Source organism: Cyprinus carpio, chromosome A21 (genome assembly GCF_018340385.1).
Source record: "Cyprinus carpio isolate SPL01 chromosome A21, ASM1834038v1, whole genome shotgun sequence".
Taxonomy (NCBI): Eukaryota; Metazoa; Chordata; class Actinopteri; order Cypriniformes; family Cyprinidae; genus Cyprinus; species Cyprinus carpio.
Genome location: NC_056592.1, coordinates 11,864,944 through 11,891,889, shown reverse-complemented (window position 1 = coordinate 11,891,889; position 26,946 = coordinate 11,864,944). Strand labels below are relative to the sequence as shown.

Genomic DNA, 26,946 nt, shown 5'->3' with positions numbered 1-26,946 from the left:
TGTGCCCCGTATCGTCGCATCTTTCTTGCGGTGTGAGATTGTGCCAGTTCTGAACTGGCACACACTGGGGGAAATTGATAGCACCTGGGCATGAATGCCATAGCAGAGTGGGTCGTCTTATCTCGGGCCAATTTCTCCTACCTCACTCTCCAGATGAGAGCGGCTGTGTTTTTCTAGGTCAGTCTCTCTGTGCTCAGAGAATAGGGCTGTGTTTTTACCCATTACTCCTAATATGATCACTAATATTTTTACTTCTGCCCAGCCCTGAGGTAAGGGTGGCCTGAATAGTGAGAAGATCTAGATCAGTGGCTGTTGATGTTTCGATGGGATTGTTTCAAATCTTTATTTGGCCCACAGGCTCCTGGAGGTCCAGCCTGTTCTTAAGTCTACTGAACTATGAACTAAACATTTTTTTTTTTTTTAATGTTTTTTCTTTTAATGTATTGGATTTTTGGTTTTGGATTAGGAGATGTTAATAAGCTTTTATTATGCTCTGAGTAATATTATCATTATATTTTTTTATTATGCTTTTTTTATTATTAATTTAATGGTGATGTTTGGATATTTAATAGGTATGTTGTATTTTGTGTTTTTATTTGTATTTTTAGATTTAGTGTTAAAATTGTACATCTCATCTGATTTTTTTCCTCTCTTAATTTGATCTAAAAGGCAAAGCAGTTTTATTTATATAGGCTAACTGTTTTTATATATATATATCCAAATGCAATGGTAATTTAAAGGAGTTTACATAAAAAATAATTAAATCTAATCATAACAGGTTCGTAAGACATAAAAAAACAAAGGAAGAAATAAAAATAGATTTAAAATGTATGAGACACAAATTATATTGACGTTTGCTCATTATATAAACCAAAACAAAAAAGATGATATTATTAAGTTATTATACCATAATTGGGCTTTCACATCATCCAGTCAGACCCAGATCTGAGAATAGTTCAGGGCTTCTGGAAATTCTTCCAATCACAAAGGAGACAGCTTGCTTCTCTGTCCTTTTAATGGCTAGCATGTGCAAATTTGAGTCACTTTTTCTTTCCACTCTCCCCTCACACTGACGAAGGTGATAGACGGGACATTCCTGACTTTCACACGTCTCTCGCAAGCTCTCAGCTTTCCACAACAACCTCCACTCCCCCTCCCAAAGCTGCACTTTCTCTCTTTTTTATTTGTCCACAGACATAGAGAAAAGAACAAAGTCTAGAGAAATTAAAATAGGCAGGTGTTGTGAACCTGGGAGCAATTTGTGTTAGCCCTGGCTGTCCCTGTTTAGATGCGGTCGCACTAGACTTTGTGTTACATTCACTTCCATCCACTTCAAGGAAGTCTTCCCTTTTAATGCATTCCAAGTTTAATGACCCCTAACTATTCAATTAATATATAGAAAACATGTTTGATCACTAGAGGATATCACAAACTGACCTCATGGCTCAATACAAAGAATACAATCTTTGAAGCTGAATGGTATGCAGCTGTGCAGAAAAGGCCTACAATCTTTGTTTTTTTTTTTTTTTGTTTTTTTTGGAACTTAGCATTTATTTAGTATTTATAGTTTATTAAAAACAGAAGTTCTAGTGTGTCACATCAAATCCTGTTGCCCACTTTCACAGGCTCTGAAGTAATTTTGCAGTCTAAAGTCTAGTGTGACCGCACCTATACTGAGCGCAGCATTCAGGAAGTAAGGTGAGGCTTTAAAGCCACATGGATGCAGAGATGTTCAGATTTCACTTGGTTAAAAGCCACAGTATCATTCTGCAGAACATCATACAATTAACTTTGAGTTAGTTTATTTGATGTGTTTCTTTCAAAACATCTTTTCAAAGGCTTTTATTTTATTGGCTTTTTAATAACTTTGATGTTGTTAATTGAATGGTTTTGTTTTTTTGCATAATTTGAAAGGGTTTTTTTTTTTTTGTATGTTTTTGTTTTTTTTTTAAAAAAGAGTTTTTCTGATTTTTTTTTTTTAGTGTTTTATATCATCCTCAGTGTGTAGATTACGATGATGTTCTGTGCAGTAGAGTGCTTGTATTTTCAGACTTAAAGGTAAAGCCCAGCATGCACCACTGTGAGCTCTGATTCCTGCACACATTCTCGCAGAGCACCGTCACTTTTTAATTAAGGTGACATTTTGCTCTGCTGCTGGGATCAATGCAGGCAGATCATTCCTAATGAGCAATGACCCTGCCTTTCATTTAGTTCTAACAGTGCTAGCTCATAAAGAAATGTTATTGTTGTTTGTCCACAGATGTTTTGGAATGAGGCACAGCTTGCTGATTTGGTCAGGAGGATTTTGTGTGCATAAAATTAGTCCGAGTACTGAAACGCCACAATTATTTCATCAGTTTGACAGGTTTCTTTAGTTTGCTGTGTGCTGGGATATTGCTACCTTTTCTGGCTTTTCTCAGAATGAGGCTTATTAAATTTCACCATTGTCTTAATTCTAAAATACCAGCCGCAATTATGCCTGCGGATGCCTTTGTTTGGTGTTCGACATGGTGCCAACAGGACGCAAGCCAGCAGTCTTGAAAGAATCCCATTTTCAAACACTAAAGATGTCTGAATAATTATGCTGCCTTTGTTAATAAAACAAGAGGATATTGACGCCAAATCAGAGTGTTTCGGACCACAATACTTTTCTGCTGTTAAAGAAATTCATGAGTTGGAAATATGTGCATACTCAATTCCCCAGTACGTCGGGACAGATGAACGCTATTTATAGCTCTCTCTCACCTACATCAGCTACTTGCAACATATTTCATAAGAAGGCTTGTAAAAATAACTGCCTTTTTACTGTTTGCATGTGTACATGCTTGTGTCTTGTGAACATATGTCGGTGTGCGCAACCACTTCATCTGTTTGTACAGCAGCGCCGGGTTTGCTGACAGACTTGTGTCATGAGAACGAAAAAAAGGAAGGGCTACCAAAGGAAAGGAAGACCTCTAGTTTTTTTTTTCTTCAATTTGCTTGTGCATTCTTAAAAATAGCAAACAGAGCGACATGGCACAAATGTTTGCATGCTCACATGAGCTTTCGACACTTTCTGAGGGTTTTAGGAAACAACTCGTTGTTTCTGCCTGAATTGAAGGGATAAGGACTATCTAGAAGGACAGATGATACGCAGACGGAGGGATCTTGCGTTAGTCACTTGATTTTCCAGTCAGGTTCTCCTTTCCGTCTCGTACTGTTCCGTCTGATCTAGATAAGAACAAGACGCTCACTCTACGGAATACCAATTTCTTTTATCCACTTGATGTAATTTTGTGTTTAGGCCTGCAACACCTAATTAAACGAGGCTGTATTTTTACATTACATCAGATAGGAGACTGCAGAGGGTCGGCTTGTCCGCACCTCAGACTTGTTTTTAGGGTTGGGTCTTCTAATTAAGTGTTTTGGTTTTTTTATAATCTCAGAGTTGATACACAAATAGACGTGTCGAGTGGCCGGAGGATCCTCTGAGCTCTTATTGAGATTCAATTGATATTTCTGGATTTGGCGTTTGTCGCATTTCTCAGGTGTTGTGTACTGACAAAAATCGTTTATTCTGACAATTGAAAAGCCTCCATCTGTTAAGCTCGATGAATGAGTGATGACTGTCGTAGTCCGGTTTTACTCGTCTGGTGGCAGGATCCTGTTCGTTCAGTCTTTACAGTATCTGTTTGGCCAGAGGCTGGTATCAGCCACACACAGGATGCTTTCAGTCCTTATCTGGCCTTTTAGGCTGACTGTTGAGTGCTAGGGCTGACCTTTGACCCCCCCCAACCTTCCCCTCCGTAAATTCCTTCCTCTTAACTAAAGCAGTGGAAAGTTTTTTCAGGGCTTGGCGAAAAGGGGTGGTTTTAACAATGGGCTGTGTGCACAAACATCATGCATCATTCTTGAGACTGTCTCTCTGTGATAGAAACAGTTTCATCATGTGCACATGCTTTTGTCAAACTGAGAATACTTGGTATTCTCTTTCAAATATGTATTTAAGGTCATTTAAATGCAAATTTAACTTAAAGATGTTGATTTTGAAAGATTTATTTGTCTGTGCTCATAATAGCCCCCTCTGCAGGTGAGCTGTCTTTCCTCTCTTTTTCTTTAACACATTGGCTTCCTTTTGGGCGGTTTGGGGGTCAGCTTATTTTCAGCCTAGAGGGCACTACTGCCTTCAACATTGCCCACATCCTTGAGTTTTATTTTTTCCTTTCCTCAAAACCTGCCATTTTTTTTTCCCTGTAGCTTTCACTGTCATCGCCAACTCTGATTGCTTTATACAGTAATGCATGGCTCAGACAGCAGATGCTGAAGTTCTTGTTTCTAAACTGCACAAAACTATGTCGGGATCAGCATGTGATGATGATTTTCATTACACTTTATGCATAGAGCAACTCAACCAAATTAGATTCCCTACCATTCTTCACAATCCGCCGTTGCATTAAGAGTGTCTGGAGCGCAGTTGTTTCTGTTTGGATCATTTGCAGTCTCCCACCGCTCTGGGAAACAGGACCCCATGAACGCATTCTGTTTGCTTAGGTTTTTTCTCTCCTCCTCTCCCTTCCACCCTAATAACCTCATTGTAAATAATGCACATTGCCATAAATGTTAGATATTTGTACAGTTGCAAGAGGAAAAGGAGATGTCTTGCTTGTGTATTTTAAAAAAAAAAAAAGCTCATGGCTATCATTTCTTTTCGGTTTTTAACTGCTGAGCCTAAGCAGCAACGGTTAATGTTAAATACCCAAACAGACCAGAGAATAGAGGCAGTCTGTCTGAGGTTAACCTTTAATCTCCCAAATTAACAAGAAAACACCCCGGCTCCCCTGCTGATTCATAGTGATGTGGGCTTTTTGTTGGGGCAACACTGTGTGTTTCTTAAAGAAATCATTTTTATTTTTATTTTTTCTAGTTTGGTAGCAGGTTTATATTGTAAAATATGTCAGATTGTTTAAGCATGACACTTTTTTTGTCATTTTTAGCAAGACAATTTAAGCTGCTTAAGGTTTGGTTTTATTTCTTTCTTGCACCGGAATAGTAATTTTTTTTTAGGTTGCCTAAGGAGGGCTAAATTATTATGCCTGTGTTTTAAATAGAGCAAAAATGCCCATGTGCAAGGAAACTGCACTTGAACGCTCTTGACAATGCTGTCGTTAAAATGCACATTGATTAACTAATTAGAATCTGTTATTTGCAAATTGACTGTCTGAGCTGATTATCAAATCCAGCTTCTTTATTAGCAGCGGTGCGATTCCCCTGCGAGAGTGCGTGAGGTCCTGTGCGTGTGTATTGATGCTCTAACTAGAGAGCGGTCTTTAGAGGACGGAGGGGGCTCCAGGTGGAGGAACGGCTCCTGTAGCCCTCTCCAGTCTACCTTAATCAGACGGCTGCCCCCTCCAGCATCTCTGCAGCGCTCTGTAGCAGCTGCCCGGCAACGGGAGGAAAGGAATACGATAAACTTTGCGGTGAGATTTCTGGTGCATACTGGCTGCCCAGCAACGGGAGGAAAGGAATATGATGAGCTTTGAGGTTGGATTTATTTTTTTTTTTATTTTGTTGTTGATTATGAATCAGTTTGTGCATTTCCATTTGTATTGTGTTTTTTTAATTTATTTATCTTTTGTGTACTTCAGATGGTTTGTTTTATTTAAATTTTTTTTACTTAAGAGAAGTTGTTTTAGTTATCTTTATTACTTATTCATTTACATGTTATTTTCATAATTATATATTTGGATTGGATGGTTAAGTTTTAGATTTTTTATGTGACTATTTAAATTTAGTTCCCTTGTGTGTGATGGATTTCAGTTATGTCTGCTTGTGTGCCACTCGTACACTGAATTATTTAGTAACCCTTTATACACTGAAGACAAATTGGTGTTTGATTATTGAGTTATTTTGTATCCATTTATGAAATGTTGGTGTATTGGTTTTTTTATTTTTTTATTTTTTTATTTTTTTAAATTTTTGAATAGATATGACAAGATTGCGCACAGTTTGTCCATGCTGCATTCTTTTTTAACTTTTTAAGTCAGTACTGGTTAGTGATCTGAAGCAGACGCATCTGCTCTTCTTGTGGAAAACGGTCCGTTCGTCCGTGTGATGAAGTTCAAATGAGCCATGCTGTTTTTTTGTTCCACATTTTTTGTGTATAAGTACGTTTGTTGAAGTGTTGTTATGGTTTTTTCTGTTTAGATCGTATTTTTATCGATATCCTTTTATCATTTCATCGTGTTTTTTTATATTATTTTTATTCTCTTTTTGGAGTTGTGTTTTTGTCTTAGTACAGTTTTCTAATTTTTATTATTGCTGTAAATAATTTTTGATGTGTGTTTGCTCCGAATGGATATCAAGGTCCTGGCCAGTGAATGAAAGGCTTCTTTAGGTTGGGTGTGTAGGGCCATTGTGGCCAGTGGCTTTGTCCAGATGGTTCACATACCTTTAGTCATGCTTTGGGTGAGGAATGCACTCCCATGGGAGAGCTCACAGCCTAGAAACGAGGCGAGCATAAACATCCTTTCTTCCGTGCAAGTGGCTTTGTCCAGATGGTTCAAAATAATCCTGTCTTTGGCACAAGGGGGGTTGGGAACTGAGAAAACAGTTTTTTTGGCGGGGAAAATGTTTGTTGTGCTTGTTTTGAAGGTCTTTTTTTTTTATCTCCATTGCTCTGCCCATCTTGAACCATTTTGGGTGACGTGTTATAAAAAAGGCTTATAAAGCAAGCGCTCGGAGGGAAAGCCCTTGATGGCGATGCAGTCATCTCAGGATACTAATCAGCTTGTTAAAACATGTTCTGCTTTGAAATGTAATAATGCAATTGCTCAATAAACGTAAAACAACAAGCAGCCAATCATCCCGCAGTGATCTGATTCCCTCATTTTGGTTTATTTTCAAATAAAAAAGATGTTTAATTCAAACTATTATCGAATGCAAGAGCATGTTTTGGAATAGAACGACATTCGTGACTAGATTGTCAGACATTTTGTATGAAGACAATTGTTTATTTAAAGTTATCTCCAGGCGTTGGAAGAGAGTTTGGCCTGTCAGCAGCTCGAGCAGAGTGTTCTTGCTTCGCAAACTTTGCATTTTTGTGCATTTTTAAGACCGGGTAAACAAAAACTTTTCCAGCATGTTTTGAAGAGGATGTGTTTGCTTGAGCGCAGTGTGTTTTTTTGAGGTTTTAAGATTGAAGCCAGGGGAAAGAAGTTCTAAATAAAAGACAGAAGAAATGTATTTTGACAAAACTAGAATGAAATGACTTGGTTTACAGGAAAAGGAGTCTGTTGTTGATGAAAGCTTAAAAGACAGACAAATCTAATCCTGTAACGTCTGGCTCATAATTACAATTTAACTCGAGTCGCATTATGATTTAACTTAATTTTGTGTAATATATATTGTTTTGTTGTAAATTTTTTTTTTTGTGTGATCATACTTAAGACGCTTAAAATAATCATTCCCCGTGACTGCTCCGCCAGTTAATGTGTGCCATTTCTCATCAAAAGAACAGTTCGCTAATGGCTCCCCTTCTGTCCACAGGACGTTTCTGCACCCCCGTAGTCGCTTTCCAATCTCAATCCCTTGAACCCCCTCATGTGCTTTATGAAGGGAGTATGTCCAAACCCGTCCTCTCCTCCAGGTCCAGCCGTGTTCCTGCATCTGTCGCCATGTATCCCCGCTTCAATCGCTCTTTCAGTAGGAAGGCTCTCTAACAGCTCAGTATCACACTTTCATTAATCAAAGACACTTCCAGTGTCCTATTACAGAAACACAACTACTCGCCCTGTCTGGAACCGACAGCTCACCAATTCATCTTCCGGGGAAAAAAAGCCGCCCGGTGCCTACCTGTTCAACTGAGCTGTTAAACCCACAGGAAGACCCTTTGAAATTGTTTTCTCTAGGTCAAGCAAACAACAAAAAAGGCAAATTGCTTGTCTCGAGTAACACAAGGGGGATTTCTTTTGGTGAGGGATGGTGGAGACGTTTGTTAAAATGCTGATTTGAATGCATCAGTCGGTGGACTTTAAAAAACAACATATCACTTGTGTGAAAAGTGCCATTTGACCCTTAAGCCCCTAGAGAGTGCATGGAGGTCTGAATAACAGAAGTACTAACCTGTTGAGCATCTCAATAGAGAATGCAGCACTAATTACTAACCTGTTATGTGCTAGATTTGTTTTTCCCTGCAGAAAAAAAAATCACGTAATTATTTTTCCAAAAAAGGTTTTTTGCAGTTTTTGAAATTTATAAAAAAGTAGTAGTAACAAATTTTTGTATATTGCAGTGTTTATTGATTTGTGATTATTTTTTGTTTATTTTGATTTTTTGGTGTATTTTTTGGTTCATTGTTTGTTGCTTATTTTTTGCTTTATTTGTTTATTTCATGACTATTCTGTATAAATTCATATCTAATATGCTGCTGTATAAATTCAGAATCTGTGTAAATGCACTTTTTCCATATAGATATGCCGCTTCAGATGCAGCTTCTGTACTTTGTTAGTATTGGGAATTGGAATTTTATGCCATGATTTTCAGAAATGGATGTTTTTAGCTCAAGGCATACATTTTGAAGCCAGATAATAAGGCATATGTGGTGTCGTACAGTTGATGAGATGATAGATGCAGCAATATATTTAGGAAAGCTCACAAGATCCCTCCAAAATCTCATTTTGTCTGTCATGTTGGAGATGCATCTTGGCATACATATCCAAGGGGAACTGCTTATTTCAGGATTTCGCCTCTGGGGATCAATTGAAATTTTCAGATGATATAGCCTGGTTTAGAGTAATGGGTCTTCAGTTCTTTTATATCATATCAAAGACAAAAAAAAGTTTCAGAAACATAATTTTTAAGTGCCCCAGCTATCCACAGTCCTACTTTCATTTCAGATCCATTTAATATCCAATTATTACACATCTCTTTTTTTTTAACGGTGCACCCTGCAGTTGTTCTATCAAGACTTGCGTCTGCTGGTCTACACTTTGTCTACAAGAAGAGGTTCTTCTGAGGACCTTTTATATGCAGACAGCATGACTTGTTTATTCTATACATTATGACAGTGGAGTTTGTTAGTGGGGCGTGAATCAGAATGAGCTCGTGAGTACTCCCACAGAGACTGGCTGCTGTTGATGGGCATAATGAGGAGAAACATGGCCCGCAGAAAGCTCCATCCCGCCGCACGCTGGATGGCAAATGAAGACATATTGAGGCATGGGGGATTCTAACACTTGCCGCTGGGCTATTAATTACTCTTTTGTTGCATGCATCTGTTGAAAGACATGACACCTTACTGAGGACGGAGTGTTTGATGAAGCCGAGCAGCCACTACAGCGCTCACCACTCCTCAATGCATTATTCATGGTCTTCAGATGCGTGGAACAGATGACGCCGCCGCTTTCAAGAATTTTACAGCTAAATCACGTGAATGAGAGTATATTAGACATGCGCAGAGCTTAAAGATTTTTCCTAAGTGTTATTTATTGGGAACAATGTTGTGTAAGATTGTTTTCAGGATTCTTTTCATGTTTATTTTTCTTTCTTTAACCTACTGGCTATTTTTTTTTTTTAAGTGTAAAGCCTACTAAATTTGAAGAATTTTTGTAAAACTTTTTGAGAAAAAAGCTTAATTCAAGATTTTTTCTTTTTTTTTTGGAAAGTCTTATCAGATGTATTACCGGTTGAAAATGCTGTTTAGGATTTGATTTTATTCATCAGTTTCTCAAGTAAATATCTTTTTTTTAAGGATGTTTAGATACATCTACTGGAAAACAAGACACCGTACTGATTAAGAAAATAATATTCGCAATGTTCATGCATCACTCTGAGCGGTTATGAAAGTGAGGTAACATGACAGGTGGAGGCGCACATTAAAAGACCTTAGAAAGGCTTATCTGTGTGTTCTATGTACATGCATCCAGCCACTCAGAGTGTGCTGTTATTGTGCCCCTGCTGAGATGTGAAGGATGAAAGAGAGAGAAAGACAGACTGATGTGTCTGGCTAGACCACTCTCTCTATTTCTATCTTTCTCGCTTCTGCTTTCTCTCTCACCAAGCACCCAGCTCAGGAGTGACAAGTCCTCCCAGGCATTCATGCTGCTGATAGTTATTAGTTTTGTACAGAAGTCTGTTTTGATTTCCCCTCACAATGAGAGGCAGCGCGCGACTGGGTCATGGGAGCCGTATTGATTTCTCTTTACACTCTCATTCCAGAGCTAAGGCTCCTTCACCCTGCTTTTTTCGTTCTCAGACAGCGGGCGGTCAGTAATGAGGCCTGGGTTGGACCTGAATCATACAGCCATTGCTTCCTCCATTCTCTTTCAGTCCCAATCTATGGCTTCTCCTGCTCCCAGCACTGTAAATAAGCATCAATGGAGGTGTTTGCCCCTTGGCTTTGATCCGAGACCCATCTGATAGCTTATCTAGCAGTGGTTAAGGCTTACATTTCAGTCAGGATGGAAACTGTTCTGTTCTGAGTTCAGCGAAATATATATAGCTGAATAGACTTTATAGAGGACTCTTTATAGAGTAAGGATGGCGCTAATGTGGTACTCTTAAAGAAAAAGTTAAGCTTCCTTTTGGTTAATTTATTAGTTGATTGAGTAACTAGCTATAATTATTGCTAAATCTAGATTATTTTTAGCTCCAGACCTAATTAAAAAAAATCAGAAGTCTTGTCATTAGTTTCAGAAAGGAAATTGATGTCTTGGTGCACATTAAAGACAATTATTGTTATAATTTGTAATTACAAATAATTTTCTATATATCTGTCTGATTATGCGTGTGTGTGTGTGTGTGTGTGTGTGTGTGTGTGTGTGTGTGTGTGTGTGTGTGTGTGTATATATATATATATATATATATATATATATATATATATATATATATACGTATATATATATAGAGAGAGAGAGAGATAGTAGTGTATATATACATATTGTATAAAGATTGTTATATTTAAGATGACTATGTATATACAATACTATCTATATATATATAACTATATCTCTCTCTTTCTCTCTCTCTCTCTTTATTTATTTATTTATTATTAGGGCTGTCAAAATTAACGCATAACGCAAATTCATTTTAATGCCACTAATTTTATTAATGCATGATTAACACAGCCCACATTTTCGGTTTGACCCGTGGCCTAACCTTATATATATATATATATATAAGCGCCTAGCGACAAATCTTTCGAGTTTGCCCTTAGTTTCTATTAACACAGCCCACATTTTTATATATATATGTGTCTTGGCCTAGATATTAGTGTTTATATTTATATATGTGCACACTTCTCTCTTTCTGCGTCTGCTCTGTTCAGCGAGCGGCTGAGAGGAGCAGTGCTTTCAGTTAAAACAGATATTATGTTGCTTCTCTAATTTTACATGCAAGTATAGCTGAAATCACATCACAGCTGTTGTCTTTCTAATGTGTAGCCTATTTTATTACGTCAGATGACAGCTCGATTAGAAATTAGGATTTTTGTGCAGATTAACATCTCGGAAGGGAGATCTATGTAGTCTTAAAGGTTCGCGTTTCAGTCACTATTTCATATTCATTCTGTTGTCTGACAACAGAAACCGTAAAATATATAAATGAAAACAGTTTTATTGAGAATTTAGCTGCATCAAAATACAGTATGTGGGCACAGAGAGGCAAACAAATGTAATAATAAATAATAAAAGTACATTTTGCATCTTCAGAAGAAGTGAGCTGCCCTATCCTGCGAAAATGTAAACAGGCTTGTGTAAGTAAATTGCTCAGTTCAAAGAAAGAGAAGTAATGGGAACCTGGTATTTGTTCTTTTTTCATGTGTCTAATAGACATGAAAAAGTTCTTTGAAAAACATCTAAAACACGTCAAGTCTTCATGCTCTATGTTGACTATGGTTTCACTAATTATAAACATACATTTGCATTTAGCATCCATATTTGTTCATGCCCAGGTTGATATTATAGTATTAAAAACTTGAAAAGGATTAATTTAAGGTACATTTAGAACAGATATAAATTTGCGATTTAAGTTGCAATTAATCACGAGTTAGCAATCATGCGATTAATCACAATTAAATATTTAATCGATTGACAGCACTTATATTTATTAAATATATAAATAGATTATTTCAATTATTAAAAAAAAAAGTAATTTATTTTGAAGCCAAACTTTGAGGAACATTTTTTTTTTATTATTACTTAATATTTCATTTGGACGATTTGATGTTTTTTAAATACTTACAACATTAGGATTTGCAACTTTGCAATAGTGTAATATTTTAGTCCTCACTCAAGCAACCTTGCTGTTATTGACCGGTATTCCAGAATTGTAATTGTCTGAGCTAGAGAGCCATCCGGATTTTTCAGGTGTTAGTGAATTGGTTCTTGCTATGTGGCCAAAATTTGCCTCACATTTTTCTAATGTTCCAATGTTTCCAGAGCACCATGCGCTTCATAACTGCACTCAGCTGAGCTTCACACACTGGCCTATTCTGTAGAAAAAAATTAATAAAATAGCGGAGAGGCGACACAAATCACCAGACGGAGTGGCACGAAAACTCTATGAGAGCCATTATCAATGTCCCGCGTACAGCAGAAATCTAATATGGCACACATTCTTGACATTGCTGTGTTTTGTGTGCTTCCATTCTATTCTGTCTGACCCTTTCTCAGCGTCTCTCTTTCAATATCTCAGTATGTCTTCACGGCTTTATTTCCTCCCCTCCTCTTCTTCTTCTGTCTTCCTCTGCATGCGAGCTGTTGATGGCACTTTCTCGGTGAGAGGCTGGTTTGTGGGTGAGTAACAGGGACAGTGACTCTGCACGTAGCTGGGCTCAGATGCCGCTCGGCCGTGCCAGACAGGAGGCTTGTTTACCGCAGGCAGAGGGATGCTACAGCCTGGCTATTTCAGACTGTTCTCGAGCAGGGCAGAGGGTGGGGGCATGACTGTGCAGATACCATGTCTTTGGCAGGGTACGTGTGTGTGTAGGCTTTGCGAACACCTGAAACCCCCACCGCGGCCCAGGGCGAGGCACGGGGTGGTATCACGACAGCACAGGGCGGAGGTGTTTGGTGTTTATCGTGTTTTTTTTGTGAGGTTAAGTTGAGTCGAAGTGTCTGGACCGAGCGTGACCAAAATAAAAGCATAAATCAAACCAAAACGAAATCGATAAATCCATGGACCACCAGCGAGCCCCCACCTGTCACTGTCCGCGGATCGTATTCCTCCTCAAGTTGTTGCGTAACACTCTGAAAGCAACAGCTAGAACTCAAATAATCTCATCGACTGGCCTGCGCAAGCCTTTAATGTCCTTTTTGTGCCCGTTCCCAGATAACCAAACATGTCTGTTTACAAAGAGCATCATAGCAGGTGCTGATAATGATGAGATGAGTTGAGGTTAAGGCTTTTTTTATGGTAATAATAATACATCTGTGCTCCGCTTCACAGGCTGTTCCTCTTAAATTTTAGCATCGTGTTTTTGCACATTCCACCTTGTACAAGTTGTTATTTAGTTTCATCTTTATTAATGTAACAGGTGCCGGCTTGTTAGAACAGGAAGAAATGTATTTCTCCCGGAGCATGGCAGATATAAACTGGAACACACAAGAGGGTACAAGTATTTGATGTCATCTGAACAGGGAATAAATTATACAAGACACACTGGAATGTTTCTTGCCTGCTTCTGTCTTCTTTTTCAAAAAGAGAAGACCTAAAGTTAGACATCCTTGAGGTTTCTGCCACTTGATTGAAGGTGATGCCCATGAATAATGCATGGCGGAGGGAACTCTCGTCTGGGGCTTTTTATAGAGCCACGACGCGCTTGTGTGCGCTAGCCTCACAGATCTGAAGATCAACAAATGGCAATGGAGGAAAACAAGAACATAACAAACTGCTAAGGAATGTTGAGAAATGAAAGAATTGCTATATTCAGAGATAGAAAGAGGCTGGCGTTGTGATAAAAGGAGAAGAAAAAGAGGATTTGGGAGCTAGCGCTGCCATTTAACCTCACACTCTGCTAGGCTTAAAGATGTCAGTTAACCCAGCGCTTTTCTTGTTTTCTTCTTTCCGCACTCACTCGCTCGCTCTCTCCTTTTCTCCATTCTCGGTCTCATTTTTACCAAGAAGCGCAAACCCTTGATTAGCCGGCACAGCTATTATTGTAAGTGTCACAGGCTTTCAAATCACAGAGCTAATCACTGAACACAGACCTGATATATTTGCAAACATGAGTGTCCTCAAAAAAAAAAGACACCCCTCCTTCTGTCGCCATCAATAACCTTAAACCTCACGGTATCCCTTTTATTGGCAAATTCGCCGGTCATAGCGCTCTAGTTTGTGTCATTAGGTTAATGACAGAGGCTGTCTCGTAATGGCTGCTGGTGAATGAGGCATTAGGTGCGAATCCTTTGCCCTGAGCTGCTGTTGAGGGTGCAGGTATAAATTGTGGATTAGAATGTGGGGGGGGTCTCTTTTTCCCAGGTAGCGCAATTAGGAGCGCCGGCTTAAGCCCACTTCCTGACAGAGCTCTTGTGTGCGGCTAATGCGCCACAGTTCTGCCTGTTGACTCCACAGAAAAGAGGCTTCGAAAGGATAATGAAAGGAGTGCTGTGTCGTTCCCCCGGACAACATAATTGAGCTTTGTTCAACTCCCCAGTATCCCAATACACCTTCACTGTCTTGTTTTTGAAGAGACCCCCCTCCCTTCTCATATAAGAGCCTGGACTACATGCTGCTTATTTAACCTAGCCTCCACGGTGTGGTTCAGCCACCCAGCGTGGGATGTTCGCCGAAAAACAAGATTGATCCACAAAACAAGGCAGGGATTTATTGATGACATCGGGCGTGTAAAAAGAATGTTTAGGGCGTCTTTGGTAATTTTGTGCAACAGGGCTATGGTTTTTAAATACAGCAGCTCTGTTTCGAAACCTAGTGAGCTGCTTTGCTGTCTGTGGCCTGCCTACTTATAGCAGGTATCTTCTTAGTTGGCATACTGACTGAAATGCAATTTATTTTGAACACTAAGCTAATGATTCTTTAACAAGCATAAAAAGACATAGTGTACATAAAGAAGTATTGTGAAAAATAGTCCATATTCTGTTGATTGATCGAACTGTCCTGAATACGTGTAGGTTATTTATTTATTAAGAATTGTATTATTATTGTTATTTTTACTTTTTTATATTTAGAATGATGTATTTAGCTTATTTTATTTATTTATTTATAGTTGTTGTTATTAGTGTTATTTCAGTTTTTAGTATGTAATTGGTTAATAAAAATTAAATACATTTAATAGTAAATAAATATAAATAAATATTTTGAATAATTTATTTGGCCCTATGATTTCCGTGATGCAGAAAACGCGGACAGTATCACGGAATCCAGTCATAAAAACAGAATTCACAGTTTAACGCGGAATGTCGAGGAATTTGTCAAATTTTGAATGAATTAATCAAAAGTAGGTCATTACACTTCAATCAGATCGCGATATGGACTAGTATCTGTAACTATTAATCCTTAAAAGTCGATTTAAATATGAATCATACATGTTCAGCCTGTCTCTGTTAATGAATGGTGCAGACGCGTGGATTACACACACACACTCTGAAACACACTAAAGCGCGCGTGACGCTCGCGGTGATTTCAGCATCTGCCATCTCACTAAATGAGGACGTAAACACATGAACGAAATCCTCAGAACTGCTCTGAGAGTCACTTCATGAGCATTTGACCGTTTGATTTGAGTAAAACTTGCATCATATCACATACACAGAACTGTAAAGGTATTCATGGCAACCCGTCAAAATAAAAGTCCGGTTTAATTTGAAGTCTATTTTTGGAGCTGGATAATATTGTATTTTCAGTAGAATGTACATAGCTTACTACTACTACTACTACTACTACTGCTACTACTAAAATAAAACAAACATTATTTCTTAAGGAATAATCACTCAACCTTTCTTCCATGTTTTAATTTGAATAGTTAATCCCCTTTGTTTGCCAAAAAAAAAATTTGCTTAATTTTCAGCAATTAAAAGATAAATTAAATTAATTTATATTATGCCTTAATTTGATAACCAGAAAATGTTAAATACACAACACAGAATTTCTGAGGAGGAAAAAAATATCGTAAGGCTACTTTAAGAAAAATAAATAATAAATTAGGTTGTTTTATGCATTCAAATAATTAGACATGCTAAAACACAGAATTTGGTAACAAAAAATATGGTAAAAAAAAAAACATTTAATTGGGCCCTAAACGTTTAATTTTTGTTAAACTTTTATTAAATTGATGTGAAAATTTATAAGTTTGATGGTTTTAATTAATTAGACATGCTTTTTGATTAATTCATTTTAATTTAACTATTAAAAAGGAGTGGAGAAAAATTCAAACGGGGAAAAAAAACAGAATCCAAAAGTATTAAAACGGAAAAAACGGAATTTGGAAAAAAATAAAACGGAATTTAGGAAAAAATAAAACTGATTTCATAGGGCCCTACCTGTGCATGTAGGGTTTGCTTGTTTGTTTGTTTGTTTTAGTTTGTATGTTTATTTTTTTTATTTTGGTATGGAATGAGGTTTTTTTTGTTGTTGTTGTTTTTTTTCCCAAATTCTTTATGCAATTGTCGTTCTCTGTTTTCATGCTACCATAGAATTTGGCCAGAATCAAGTGTTTTAAGGTGTGATCATATTTATATTGTCCTGTACATTTTCAAAGGTTAACATCTGTTCATTTCAATAGGAATCCATGCGATCTGGAATTTTGCGTGCTCGTGCATGCACATGGCTACAATGCACCTTTTTTGCTTGCAAAATTTTGAAAATTCACCAATGTGACCATATCTTTAAGCAGTATAATCATGCTAACTACCTTTACTAACAGCCTTCGCTTTAGGGAGTGTACTCGTAACGCTTGTGTAGGCAGCTTGCTACATTTTAGAACAGAGCGAATTCTTGGCTGCTGTTTGCAAAATGACCCGTTAAAGGTTTGATTGCTTGCCATTTTTGTCTCATCCTCGTCTCATCCTCACAATATGCTGTAAATGTTGTCTGTCCTTATCTGTCAAGCCGTAGGTGAAATCAGTGTGTGTTGGTGTGCGTATAGTGGGGAGTAAAGCCCTTTCTGGATCATAATAAAGGCAGCCACCCTCAGCTCTCACACTGTCTCGCTTTCTGTCTGTGTCTCTCCTCAACCGCTACTCATCTATGCTTAGCACGAGTTTGCAGTATGTGTGAGTGTGGCTGGAATTCATATGAATGTCTCGCTGCAGGGAGAGAGGGCCGAGTCATTGATATGTACAGGAGGACTTCTGATAAACAGCCTGCGCCACTGAGAATTACCCAGCCATTTGATACATTCCGATCATGAAAAAAAGGCAGAGAAAAAAGATCTTGAAACAAAGGATAGACATAAAGACAGGGTTGGTAAACAGTGAGAGAGACTGGCAGTACTATGTAATTTTCTGTCTGTTAAAATAATATATTCAAGCACAATTGTATCTTATAGAGCGTAACCACATTGTGTGTGAGAGAAAGAGATAAAGAGAGCGAGGGAGAAGTGGCGCACGGCTCATAAACGCAGTAATGGCTTTTCATGGATGCAGTTGCAGGGGTTAAGGGTGGGCTTATCTCGAACAGCTGAAATTTGGTTGGTTTTTGTTGTTGATGCTGTCGTTCTGTTTTTTTGTTTTTTCGCCGTCTGATTCGCCATTGTCTGCCTCATTCATTCTTAATGGACTGGAAAAGACTGGGGAAAAGACATGCTGGTAGTCTCACCGAAGATTGCTAAAATAAAGCTGATATACCGCAAACAGTCAGTTTAGGGATGTCTCATCCCTCAGAAGCGAGACAAAACCAGTTTTTTTGTCTCTTTTTTATGTTTGTCTTCAAGTATTCAATCTTACTTAGTACTCAATTTTTTTTATTTCATATCCAGTGGAGTTTGAAGTCGAAGACCACTTTTATTACTTTTTTTTTTTTCAATTTAATTATAACATAGCATAACAGTTTGTGAAAGTTTGAATTAAAATCAATATTAAAAATTATATTTTATTATGTTATGTATATGTTTAATATATACACTACCATTTGAAAGTTAGCTTTAATGACACCTATGCTCACCAAGGCTGCATTTATTTGAAATATTTGTGAAAAATTATTACGGTATAATTACAAATCAATTTAAATGCAATTTAAACTGTTTTCTATTTTTAATATAATTTAAAATGTAAATTTATTCCTGTGATGGCAATTCCTGATTTTTCAGCAGCCATTACTCTAGCCTTCAGCTTCAGCCCTCATAAAAACTCACCTGCCTGTATCTATCTAGTAATCCCGAAAACACTGATTGCCTTGTTCAGGTGTGTTTAATTAGGGTTGGAGCTAAACTCTGCAGGACAATTTCCCTCCAGGACCGAAGTTGCCTATCCCTGATATATATATACACATATACATATATATATATATATATATACACACACATTTATATATATTTTTTATATATATATATATATATATATATATATATACACACATACACACTAATATAAACCTGTAAACACTGTTCTTTTATATATATGTTTTGTTTGTTTGAATATTTATTTAGAAAGGTGTTTGTTTATTTTTTTTTTATTTAAAACAGTTTAAATTTAACAGTTTATTTACAGGTTTATATTAGTGAGTGAGGTCTCATACTCACTATGTTTTGTTGAGTATAAGAAATTGTTGTTCTATTCTTCAGTTTTCTATTTGTACTTTGTAATATTAAAACACTTTATAGCCGAGGTCAGTCAACTGTCCTTTAATAAAGAGGATCTTTTGAAAAGTCAATTAACATTAATCATCATTATGGTAATGTTGTGGCAGCGTGGTGTCAACACCTCACTGAAATCTCTATTAAGCTCAAGTGCAGCAGTGGATTGACAGATTGCCCCCCCACCCCACTTTCTCTTTCCCTCTCTTGTGCGTTGTTGGCCCCCTTTTACAAATACCTTAATCTGAGTGTGCACATGGGCCAGTATGGGGTTGAGTGGGAGTTTAGGGATTGAGTGTGAGTTTGTAAATGGGGATGAATGAGTGTTTTGGTTTGTAGTGCTGGCCAGCTTTTCTGTTCACAGGAACAGCCTTGCACTCTCCCATGGTTTTCTTAACATTATCGTTTCTTTGGCCTAGCATACGTAGCCTCTCCCAATGCTAGTGTCGCATGCCCCTCCACCACAGTTGTTAAGCACGGTGCTCTTAAGCCTAGCAGTACTCCAACCTGTTTCAGTGGGGCAGGGCCAGACAGATGAAAGACTCTAGGATGAAAAGAACAAAGTGGAGGACAGTAGACGACAGACAGTAGAGCATAGTTTATTGTCATGAGAGACATGAACATTTAGCATTGAATCAGCTCCTTCAGTTAAATATAGCTAAAAAATCAAAAGAAGTTTATTGAAGGGAATTTAAATGCATTTGTTAAACTCCCTCGGTCTCTTCTGTTGCAGGTAATGGTATATATCTGAGTGGGCTATTTATTTATTTGTATTTATTTATTTATTGTCCAACAAAGTCGTGTCAATTAGTTGAGGTCAACTAGTTTTTTTTTTGTTTGTTTGTTTGTTTGTTTGTTTGTTTTTGAATTATCAAATATAAAAATTATATTGTTTTTGTTTTTTTTATGGTGCTGCCTGAATGTAAGTTTTTATGTAGTTGTTTGTTGTTTTTAGAATGTTTTTGTTTAACAATATTATCGGAATATCTACAGAAATAATAAAAAATAAATGCTATCAGGTACATTTAATTTTTGTGTTTTCTGGTGTTTTTTGGCCTATAGACATTCAAAATACGAGTGTAGGATGGGGGAGATAAAAAGTAACCATAGCTGTACAAGATTGCACAAAAAGAGTTAACTGTTGATCAGCACTTGCTGCAGTCTTTTTTGCAGAATCCAAAAAACTCCCACTGGTGAGCTAACCTTTCCCGCTTTCTTCTGTCATCTCCATTGACATGAATTTGTTCAACAGTAGTAGGTACACTGCGTTTGTCATCTTTTTTGTTTTTAATATTTTGACAGTTGGATTAAGCATTAAAGTGCAATATTGCCACGTAAGTTTGTTGACAATGTGATGGCACTTTAGGTGTTAAGATGGTTAAACCCTCTCTGAAAAGCCAAACACATTCAGATGGACATCTTGTTGAGCGAAGTTATTGTGCGTTTCATGCAGATTTGAATGCTATGTTTAGCCGGTGTTTATTTTTTTAATTTTTTTAACATTCTTTGACTTCTCTTTTTAAAACAGGTTTTTTTTTTATTCAAAGACATAGTTCACCAAAAGAAATTAAAATTCTGTCATTGTTTACCTGTTTAACTTTCTTTCTTCTGTGGAACACCAAAGCAATTTGTAAGAAATGTCAGGGGTTTTTTTTGTTGTTGGCCATAAAATGGATGTCAACGATCACCAAAGCTGTTTGGTTACCAGCATTCTTCAAAATATCTTCTTTTGTGTTTCTCAGAGAAAAAGTAAGTCATACTGGTTTGGAACAACATGTGGGTGAGTAAATGATGACAGTATTTTGATTTTGATCAGACAAGTAGTCATTTCAGGCATCCAACCAGTCATTGTTGAAAATCTGTAAATTTAGCTACACGCATGCCTTTTATACATAGTATTCTTGGGGTTTCCGGCCTGCTGGGGGGCACCGAGCGGGCCACACTGACAGGGGAACTCCTTGCTATGATGTACAGCCTGAGATCCACTCAAGAGTGTGAAAGTTCAGGTTTATATGGGCCAGGCTCTAACAGCTCAATAACACAGTCCTGTAATCTACTCGGGTTTCAAACACAGGGCTGATTTATGAGCCAGCATGCCACTCCGGCATTGAAATGAGGTGTTCAGCATATGTTTTGTTGACATAAATTTAAAATTTATTGCCGTTGTCAAAACTGACTGTTAGACAAAGTCGCTTATTAACTGAGTAAATGGCTTGAGAGTTTTATGCCTGCTTCTTTAATGACTACAGTCAGTCTGTTTCAGGCACACAGAGTGCCACCCCTCCCCTTTCTGTTCTGCTTTCACACACACACCATCTACAGTTTCTGTGGCATACCCAAAGCACAGCTGGTTGGAAAGGCCTGGGGGGAAAGGAACTGCCATAGTTCACACATACGAGGTGTGTGTGTCTTGAAGAGGTGATGTGGGGGGCATATATGTCCCATAAAATCTACAGAGGCTTTACTTCTGGTTGTCCAGAAAATAGAAGTTGTAGTAATTGCAGGGGCAGGTGCCCCGGCGACTTTGCCTTTACGACAGGACTGCCGTGCTTCACGCTGGAAGCAGGTTTGAGCATGTCATATTCAGGGTCGCCCTTGCTCCCCAAGGACCTGTAAAAATGCAGCACAGATAAAACTAATTAGCTCCCTCTGATTTTAAGCAAACAGTGGTATTGCATGTAAACTTCTGACTGCTTTATTCAAGGTAAAATCAAATGCAAAATTACCCTTCATTAAAAAAAAATAGGGATGCACAGTGGTATATACTGATATGCTGATATTTATTTTCATAGCTAACAACCGATATATGACCAATACTATTGACTACCAATATATGACCAGTATATGACCAAAACTATTTTTTCTTTAAATCAAAAATTAAAATTAAAATTTAATGACAGACACCGTTTTGTCTTTAAATTAAAAGTTAAGCACTATAACTAAAATGTAAATGCTGCAAATGAATTTAGGCATCACATGACAGTATGACAGTACAGTATGAAAATGGATATTCAATTTTGAGATTTGCTAAAGATTACCCATTGTTATTATATTATTAGTGTTAATGGATATTCAATTTTGAGATTTGCTAAAGATTACCCATTGTTATTATATTATTAGTGTTTTTCCGAAAAGAACTTAAATTACACTTTCAGTTTTTGATCGTACAGATAAGTGCAAGACATCAATCGAATCTGTAAAGGGTCTACTTTTTTTTTTTGTATACAGACATAATAACAACAAAACTTGTTGCACTTATAAAATAAAGATAACAAACAAGGAGTGCTGTCTGCAGCCTTTGTCTGCGCTGATCTTCAGATACAAATGCGTCATTAAAATGAACTGTAACTCAGTGAATACTCAACGAAGAGACATGAGAGAGATATCTATAGAAAGCCTGACATGTCTACTTTTAAACTAAACAAGTGCTGCTGAAAACAAATATTCTGTGATAAAGTAATCCATATGAAAACAACGCGATGTCCGTTTTTTCACGTCTCCCTTCATTATCTTCTAATGCGACCACGCCCCCGCGCCGAGCGCGCTTTTGAGATTCAAATGTTTCACTGAAGCGCGCGGCTTTTGAATACGCCCACACAACAGAAGACAACGCAGCGAGACTGTTCTTCAAGTTTTTATTATTTTACTGTTTGCTTCGCGATGAGAGGAATAAGACATAATCACCCCAAAAAGATGTCATGTGGTTGAGGATTTGAGATTTGGATTTCCTCAGAAAAAAGAATGAAGCACTTTATTCAGCAGAGATCATAAACATGAGTAAGTCTCTTTTTATTGATTTATATACTTGTACTAGTTTTCACATAACGTGTAAACATTTTATTAGTTAGACTTTTTTCCAAAGACTTTTTCCAAACTATAATTCCTGACTAAATGTATAATCAAGTGAAATATTATGAAGTTTCAATAACAATATACACTACTATACCATTCAAAAGCTTGATGTAAATAATATAAATGTACCAATAAATGTAACTGTAACAAATGTAACAATCATTGCTGTTCTTTCAATTTATCCCCCCTAAAAAACCTAAAAAAAAAATATTCTCAGCTCTTTTCAACATTAATAATAATAATAATAATAATAATGATGATGATAATAATAACAATAAATGTTTTTTTTGTAGAAAATAAGATTGTTAAAAGGATTTCTGAAGGATTGTGTGACTGGAGTAATGATGCAAAAAATTCAGTTTGAAAGTCAGCTTTGATTTTTCCTAATAAACTGTTTAACTGCACTCACAAGTGAATATTAAATTATGTTGTGGGATAATTAAATATATTCTAAATAAACTACAAACATAAATTATATACATTTATTTTGTCCTCACATTCTTTCTTGTAACTCATCCCTCTCAGTGACACAGGTGACTGAATGGCTCATTATGCAGCTCATTATGCAGGCCTTTGTCTTCTCAGGTGTGAATTCATGATAGTTGACGCCTACTCGCATATGACTTTTACAAACAAAAAGTGTCTTAGAAAATTTAAATCAATATATTGTTTTCTGTAAGTGATTAAACAAGATGATTTTCACATCATTTAGAAAAAAAAAATTCTAGGCTACAATGCTCCAGTTCTCAAAATATCTGGGAACCAATTTTCTGTATGTGTTTTATTGCCTTATTCAAGTGATTTAACATTTTTAGTTTTTCACTAACCACGCATAACATTTTTTTTCTCAAGAACAAAATCATGTACATACATGCTGCTCACATATTATTATAGCCCAGTTTGTGCTGATTACAGTGAGATTAGACTTTAGCCATTTAGATATTTATAAGAAACTGAAAAAAGCACAAATGTCAGGGCATGACAAAACTTCTCCAGGCCCCAAAAATACCCTTAGACTCCAGAGGGTTAAAGATTATTATTATATTTTATTGAATTAGAAATTTTTTTTTTTGTAGGTTACCCATTGTTAATATAAGCATGTACGATTAAATATCCACCACAGTACATCGAGATATTTTCACAATACGTTTTTATTCATATTTTGAATGAGTTTTTATTTATTTATTTTTGTTCATTTCAGTTGGTTTCTTTAATTTTCTGTTTTGTTTTTTTTTCTCTCATTTGTTTTATGTATGTCTATGTAGTTTTTATTAATTTTATTTCAGTGTTTTTTTTTTTTTTAATTTTTTTTTTTTTTAGCATGTTAAATTATTTTTAATGAATTTTATAAAAATTTTTTTGGTTTCTTGCTGTTGTTTTTCTTTATTTTATTTAAAATTTTTTTATGGTTTATTTTTGTTGTTATTTAAAATAATACAATTTTTTTTTTTTTTTTTTTTTTTTTTCCCTTATTCAAAGTGACATTTGTAAAGGCAGTAAAAGTTTTGTCAAGTAGTGAACTTGGCATTAGATGATTGCATAAGTCTCTTATTCTAATGTACAGTATATAGTGAAAGTCGACCCTTCCTGCCTCAAGTAGCCAGTCTGCCTTCTATCGGCTCTCAAATGTCCCCTCAGGGCTCGGAGGGTCACTCCGACAGTATGTGCTCTCTGTCAGTCTCTAATCAGTGGAAGCGCGTACTCCTCAGACCTCAGGAGAGGGACAATGGCTAGATTGAAGGCACACAAAGGCCTTTGAGTGTTCCCCCTACAGTATCTCTGTATTGTGCCGCATTAGCACAGATCCCAAAGGTGCACAGACCCCTGGCTTTTCCCAGCTCCCCCTTGCGCGCGCACTCGCCCGCCCGTCTTTTGAAGTGCCCTTTATCCTGGAAGGCGTTTACAGGCCTTTTTAATTACTTGCAGCTTGCCAAAGGGCTTTGCTGCTTCATTCTTCTCTTTGTTTGTTGGGTCTCCACAATCCCCATCTAGAAGACAGCCATCAGGATTTTGGATGCGTTGCAAGTTTTCTCTCTCCTTCCCCCTTTTTTTGTTTATTTTCTGAAATCTCTTTTGCAATTCACAACCCCCAAATGGTTTTCCATTGGTGTTTTTTTTTTTCTTTCTCTCTCTGTCTCTCGCTGAGGTTAAACCACACTTCCTTGCTTCATAATTCTTGCCACTATTTCCATGTTCTGCCAGTTCTTGTTTATAAGAACAGAGAATAATAGCTTAAATCATTATGACCCAGCATGTGATACTTATTCTCACAACTTCAAACAGTAACGAGGGGTTGTTTGTTAAAAATATTTTTTGGTTAGTGTGTCTTTATAGAAGAATCAACCAAAGAATCAATTGAACCAAACAGATTATGGATTTCACTAGCATGAAAATGACTCAGTTTAAAGAAACAAAAACCTGCCTTAAGCTTTTTTCACAGTGTGCGTTATCTATGTAGTATGAATAGAAAGTACACATCTTTGTTCCTCATTAAGGATGTATACATTTGGCACTAAAGTGCAAACAATGAGCTAATTATCACTCTGGAAACAATTACCAAATGCTGTAAGCATGCTAATAAAAACCAATTCAGTTCACTACTTGCAGCAAGTTGCCAGTGTTCTCGCAACATTCTTACAAACCTCGTACTTTGAGCAGCTTGTCACTCCACCGCTACCCATAAAACCACTTACTGTACCTGCTTTGACTGAGTTTCATATTCTTAACGAGTGGCTGTGACCAGCCTGAGTTTGTTAATTCACTAGCGTTGACTTTTGATTGTATCTACTTATTAGTAATCGGATGCAATGCATCTGAGGATTAGTGCAGTTGAAAAGATGCAGATGCTAGGGATCTTTTGTTTTCAAGCCTGAGAAAGTCGCACATGTGCATTCACGGTTTGATTTGAATCCACACATGGGTTAAGGGCCGAAGCAGTATGCTATTGGTAGAAATGGTAAATACACTTAAACATAGTCAGTCTGCACCAGGTTTTAGGCTTAATTCAAGGGACAGTGAAACAAAAGGAGATCTTTGTCTCTTCCTGTACTCAATGGGGACTCCATGTGGCAGTGCTGACAAGAGATAAGACATGACCAAAGGGGAAAAGGAGGAAGAAAAAAAACTTAGTGGTTGCTGTTGTTCTTCACTTTTTATTTTTTATTAATTTTTTTTTGGGGGGGGGGGCAAATTTAGATTTGACAAATTTAGATTTCTTCCACATTGTTTTAGACACTAACCTACATTAATTGAGCAGCTTAACTTATGATAATTGCTTTGAAAATCCACTTGACTCAAAATTCAGTGGGGCCACATGCTTTTGTGTGACTTTGTTCTGTTGGGTTAATCTTTCCCCGATACTCAGAGATGTTATAATTTAAGAGAACAAATGTTTCTCTTTTAGCCTCATGAAAAGTTGACCCCTGTTTGAAATGGACCCTGCAGCTAAATTCAGCTGGGGACTCATGGCCATCTATATGTTCCTGTTTAGATAAAGGGCTCCTTCATCTCCGCTTGGGGAACTGAATGAATGAACAATAGGACTTTGAAATAGCATTTGCCATTGATAATTTTCACTTTCAATGCATTTCATGACATCTAGTGACAGGCTTAAATGTACTTATATATGCTTAAATATCTTAAATATACTTACGATCGTCTAATATGGAAATAAGCAGCTAAATTTTTTGATGACAGGGAGATGTGCAAGTTTAGCTTTAAGTGGTTGCAAACACTGGTTTATTCCTGTCTCAAAATAAACAGCGGTTTTACAAATCTCACTTTAATATTTCACAAAAACAATGGCGCTGGTTTTAATATACCCTCTGTCTTGTTATCTGGTGTAAGAGGAGCGGTAGGACTTGTGTGGTGGGAAGTAAAATTATGCCATTCTGTCTTTGCCATTTAGTACGCTAATCGAATCTCATAGTATACCCAGGTGCTTTCGAAAGCCCGTTTTTGTGCGAGTGACATAAACGGTGTTGGCTGATGTTATTTTGTTCTGTTTCTCCCCGCAGGAAGCTGCACAGCGGAATGAAGACCTACGGATGCGAGCTTTGTGGAAAACGCTTCCTAGACAGTCTGCGCCTAAGGATGCACTTGCTGTCTCACTCAGGTAACATCACTAACACAGATGCTTGTTTTTAAGGGTTGGGTGAAGTTCTGAATTCTCACTTTATGTTCATGCATTTGAAAGTTGAATTGGAATGACAAGAATAGGTACTGAATTACAATCATCTTTTGAACAGTAGTATATATCTATCTATTCTATATGTAGAATCCTGGAAAATCTACATTTGATTCCAGTTGATTTTCGGAGGTTGTATGTGTTTTTGTTTTTTCTGTCTTTTCTTTAATAGAGAAGTGCTCTT

The 26,946-nt window shown here is 37.0% G+C and overlaps 1 protein-coding gene across 5 annotated transcripts in view; it reads left to right on the top strand.

Annotated features, from left to right (window-relative positions):
- Positions 1-26,946, top strand: part of zbtb16a (zinc finger and BTB domain containing 16a) — a 112,978-nt gene that overhangs the window by 28,933 nt on the left and 57,099 nt on the right. For all 5 annotated transcript variants that reach the window (XM_042710880.1, XM_042710879.1, XM_042710876.1 and 2 more), the window contains exon 3: positions 26,593-26,690. In XM_042710880.1, the coding sequence (XP_042566814.1) occupies positions 26,593-26,690 (98 nt within the window). The remainder of the gene's footprint in view (positions 1-26,592; positions 26,691-26,946) is intronic.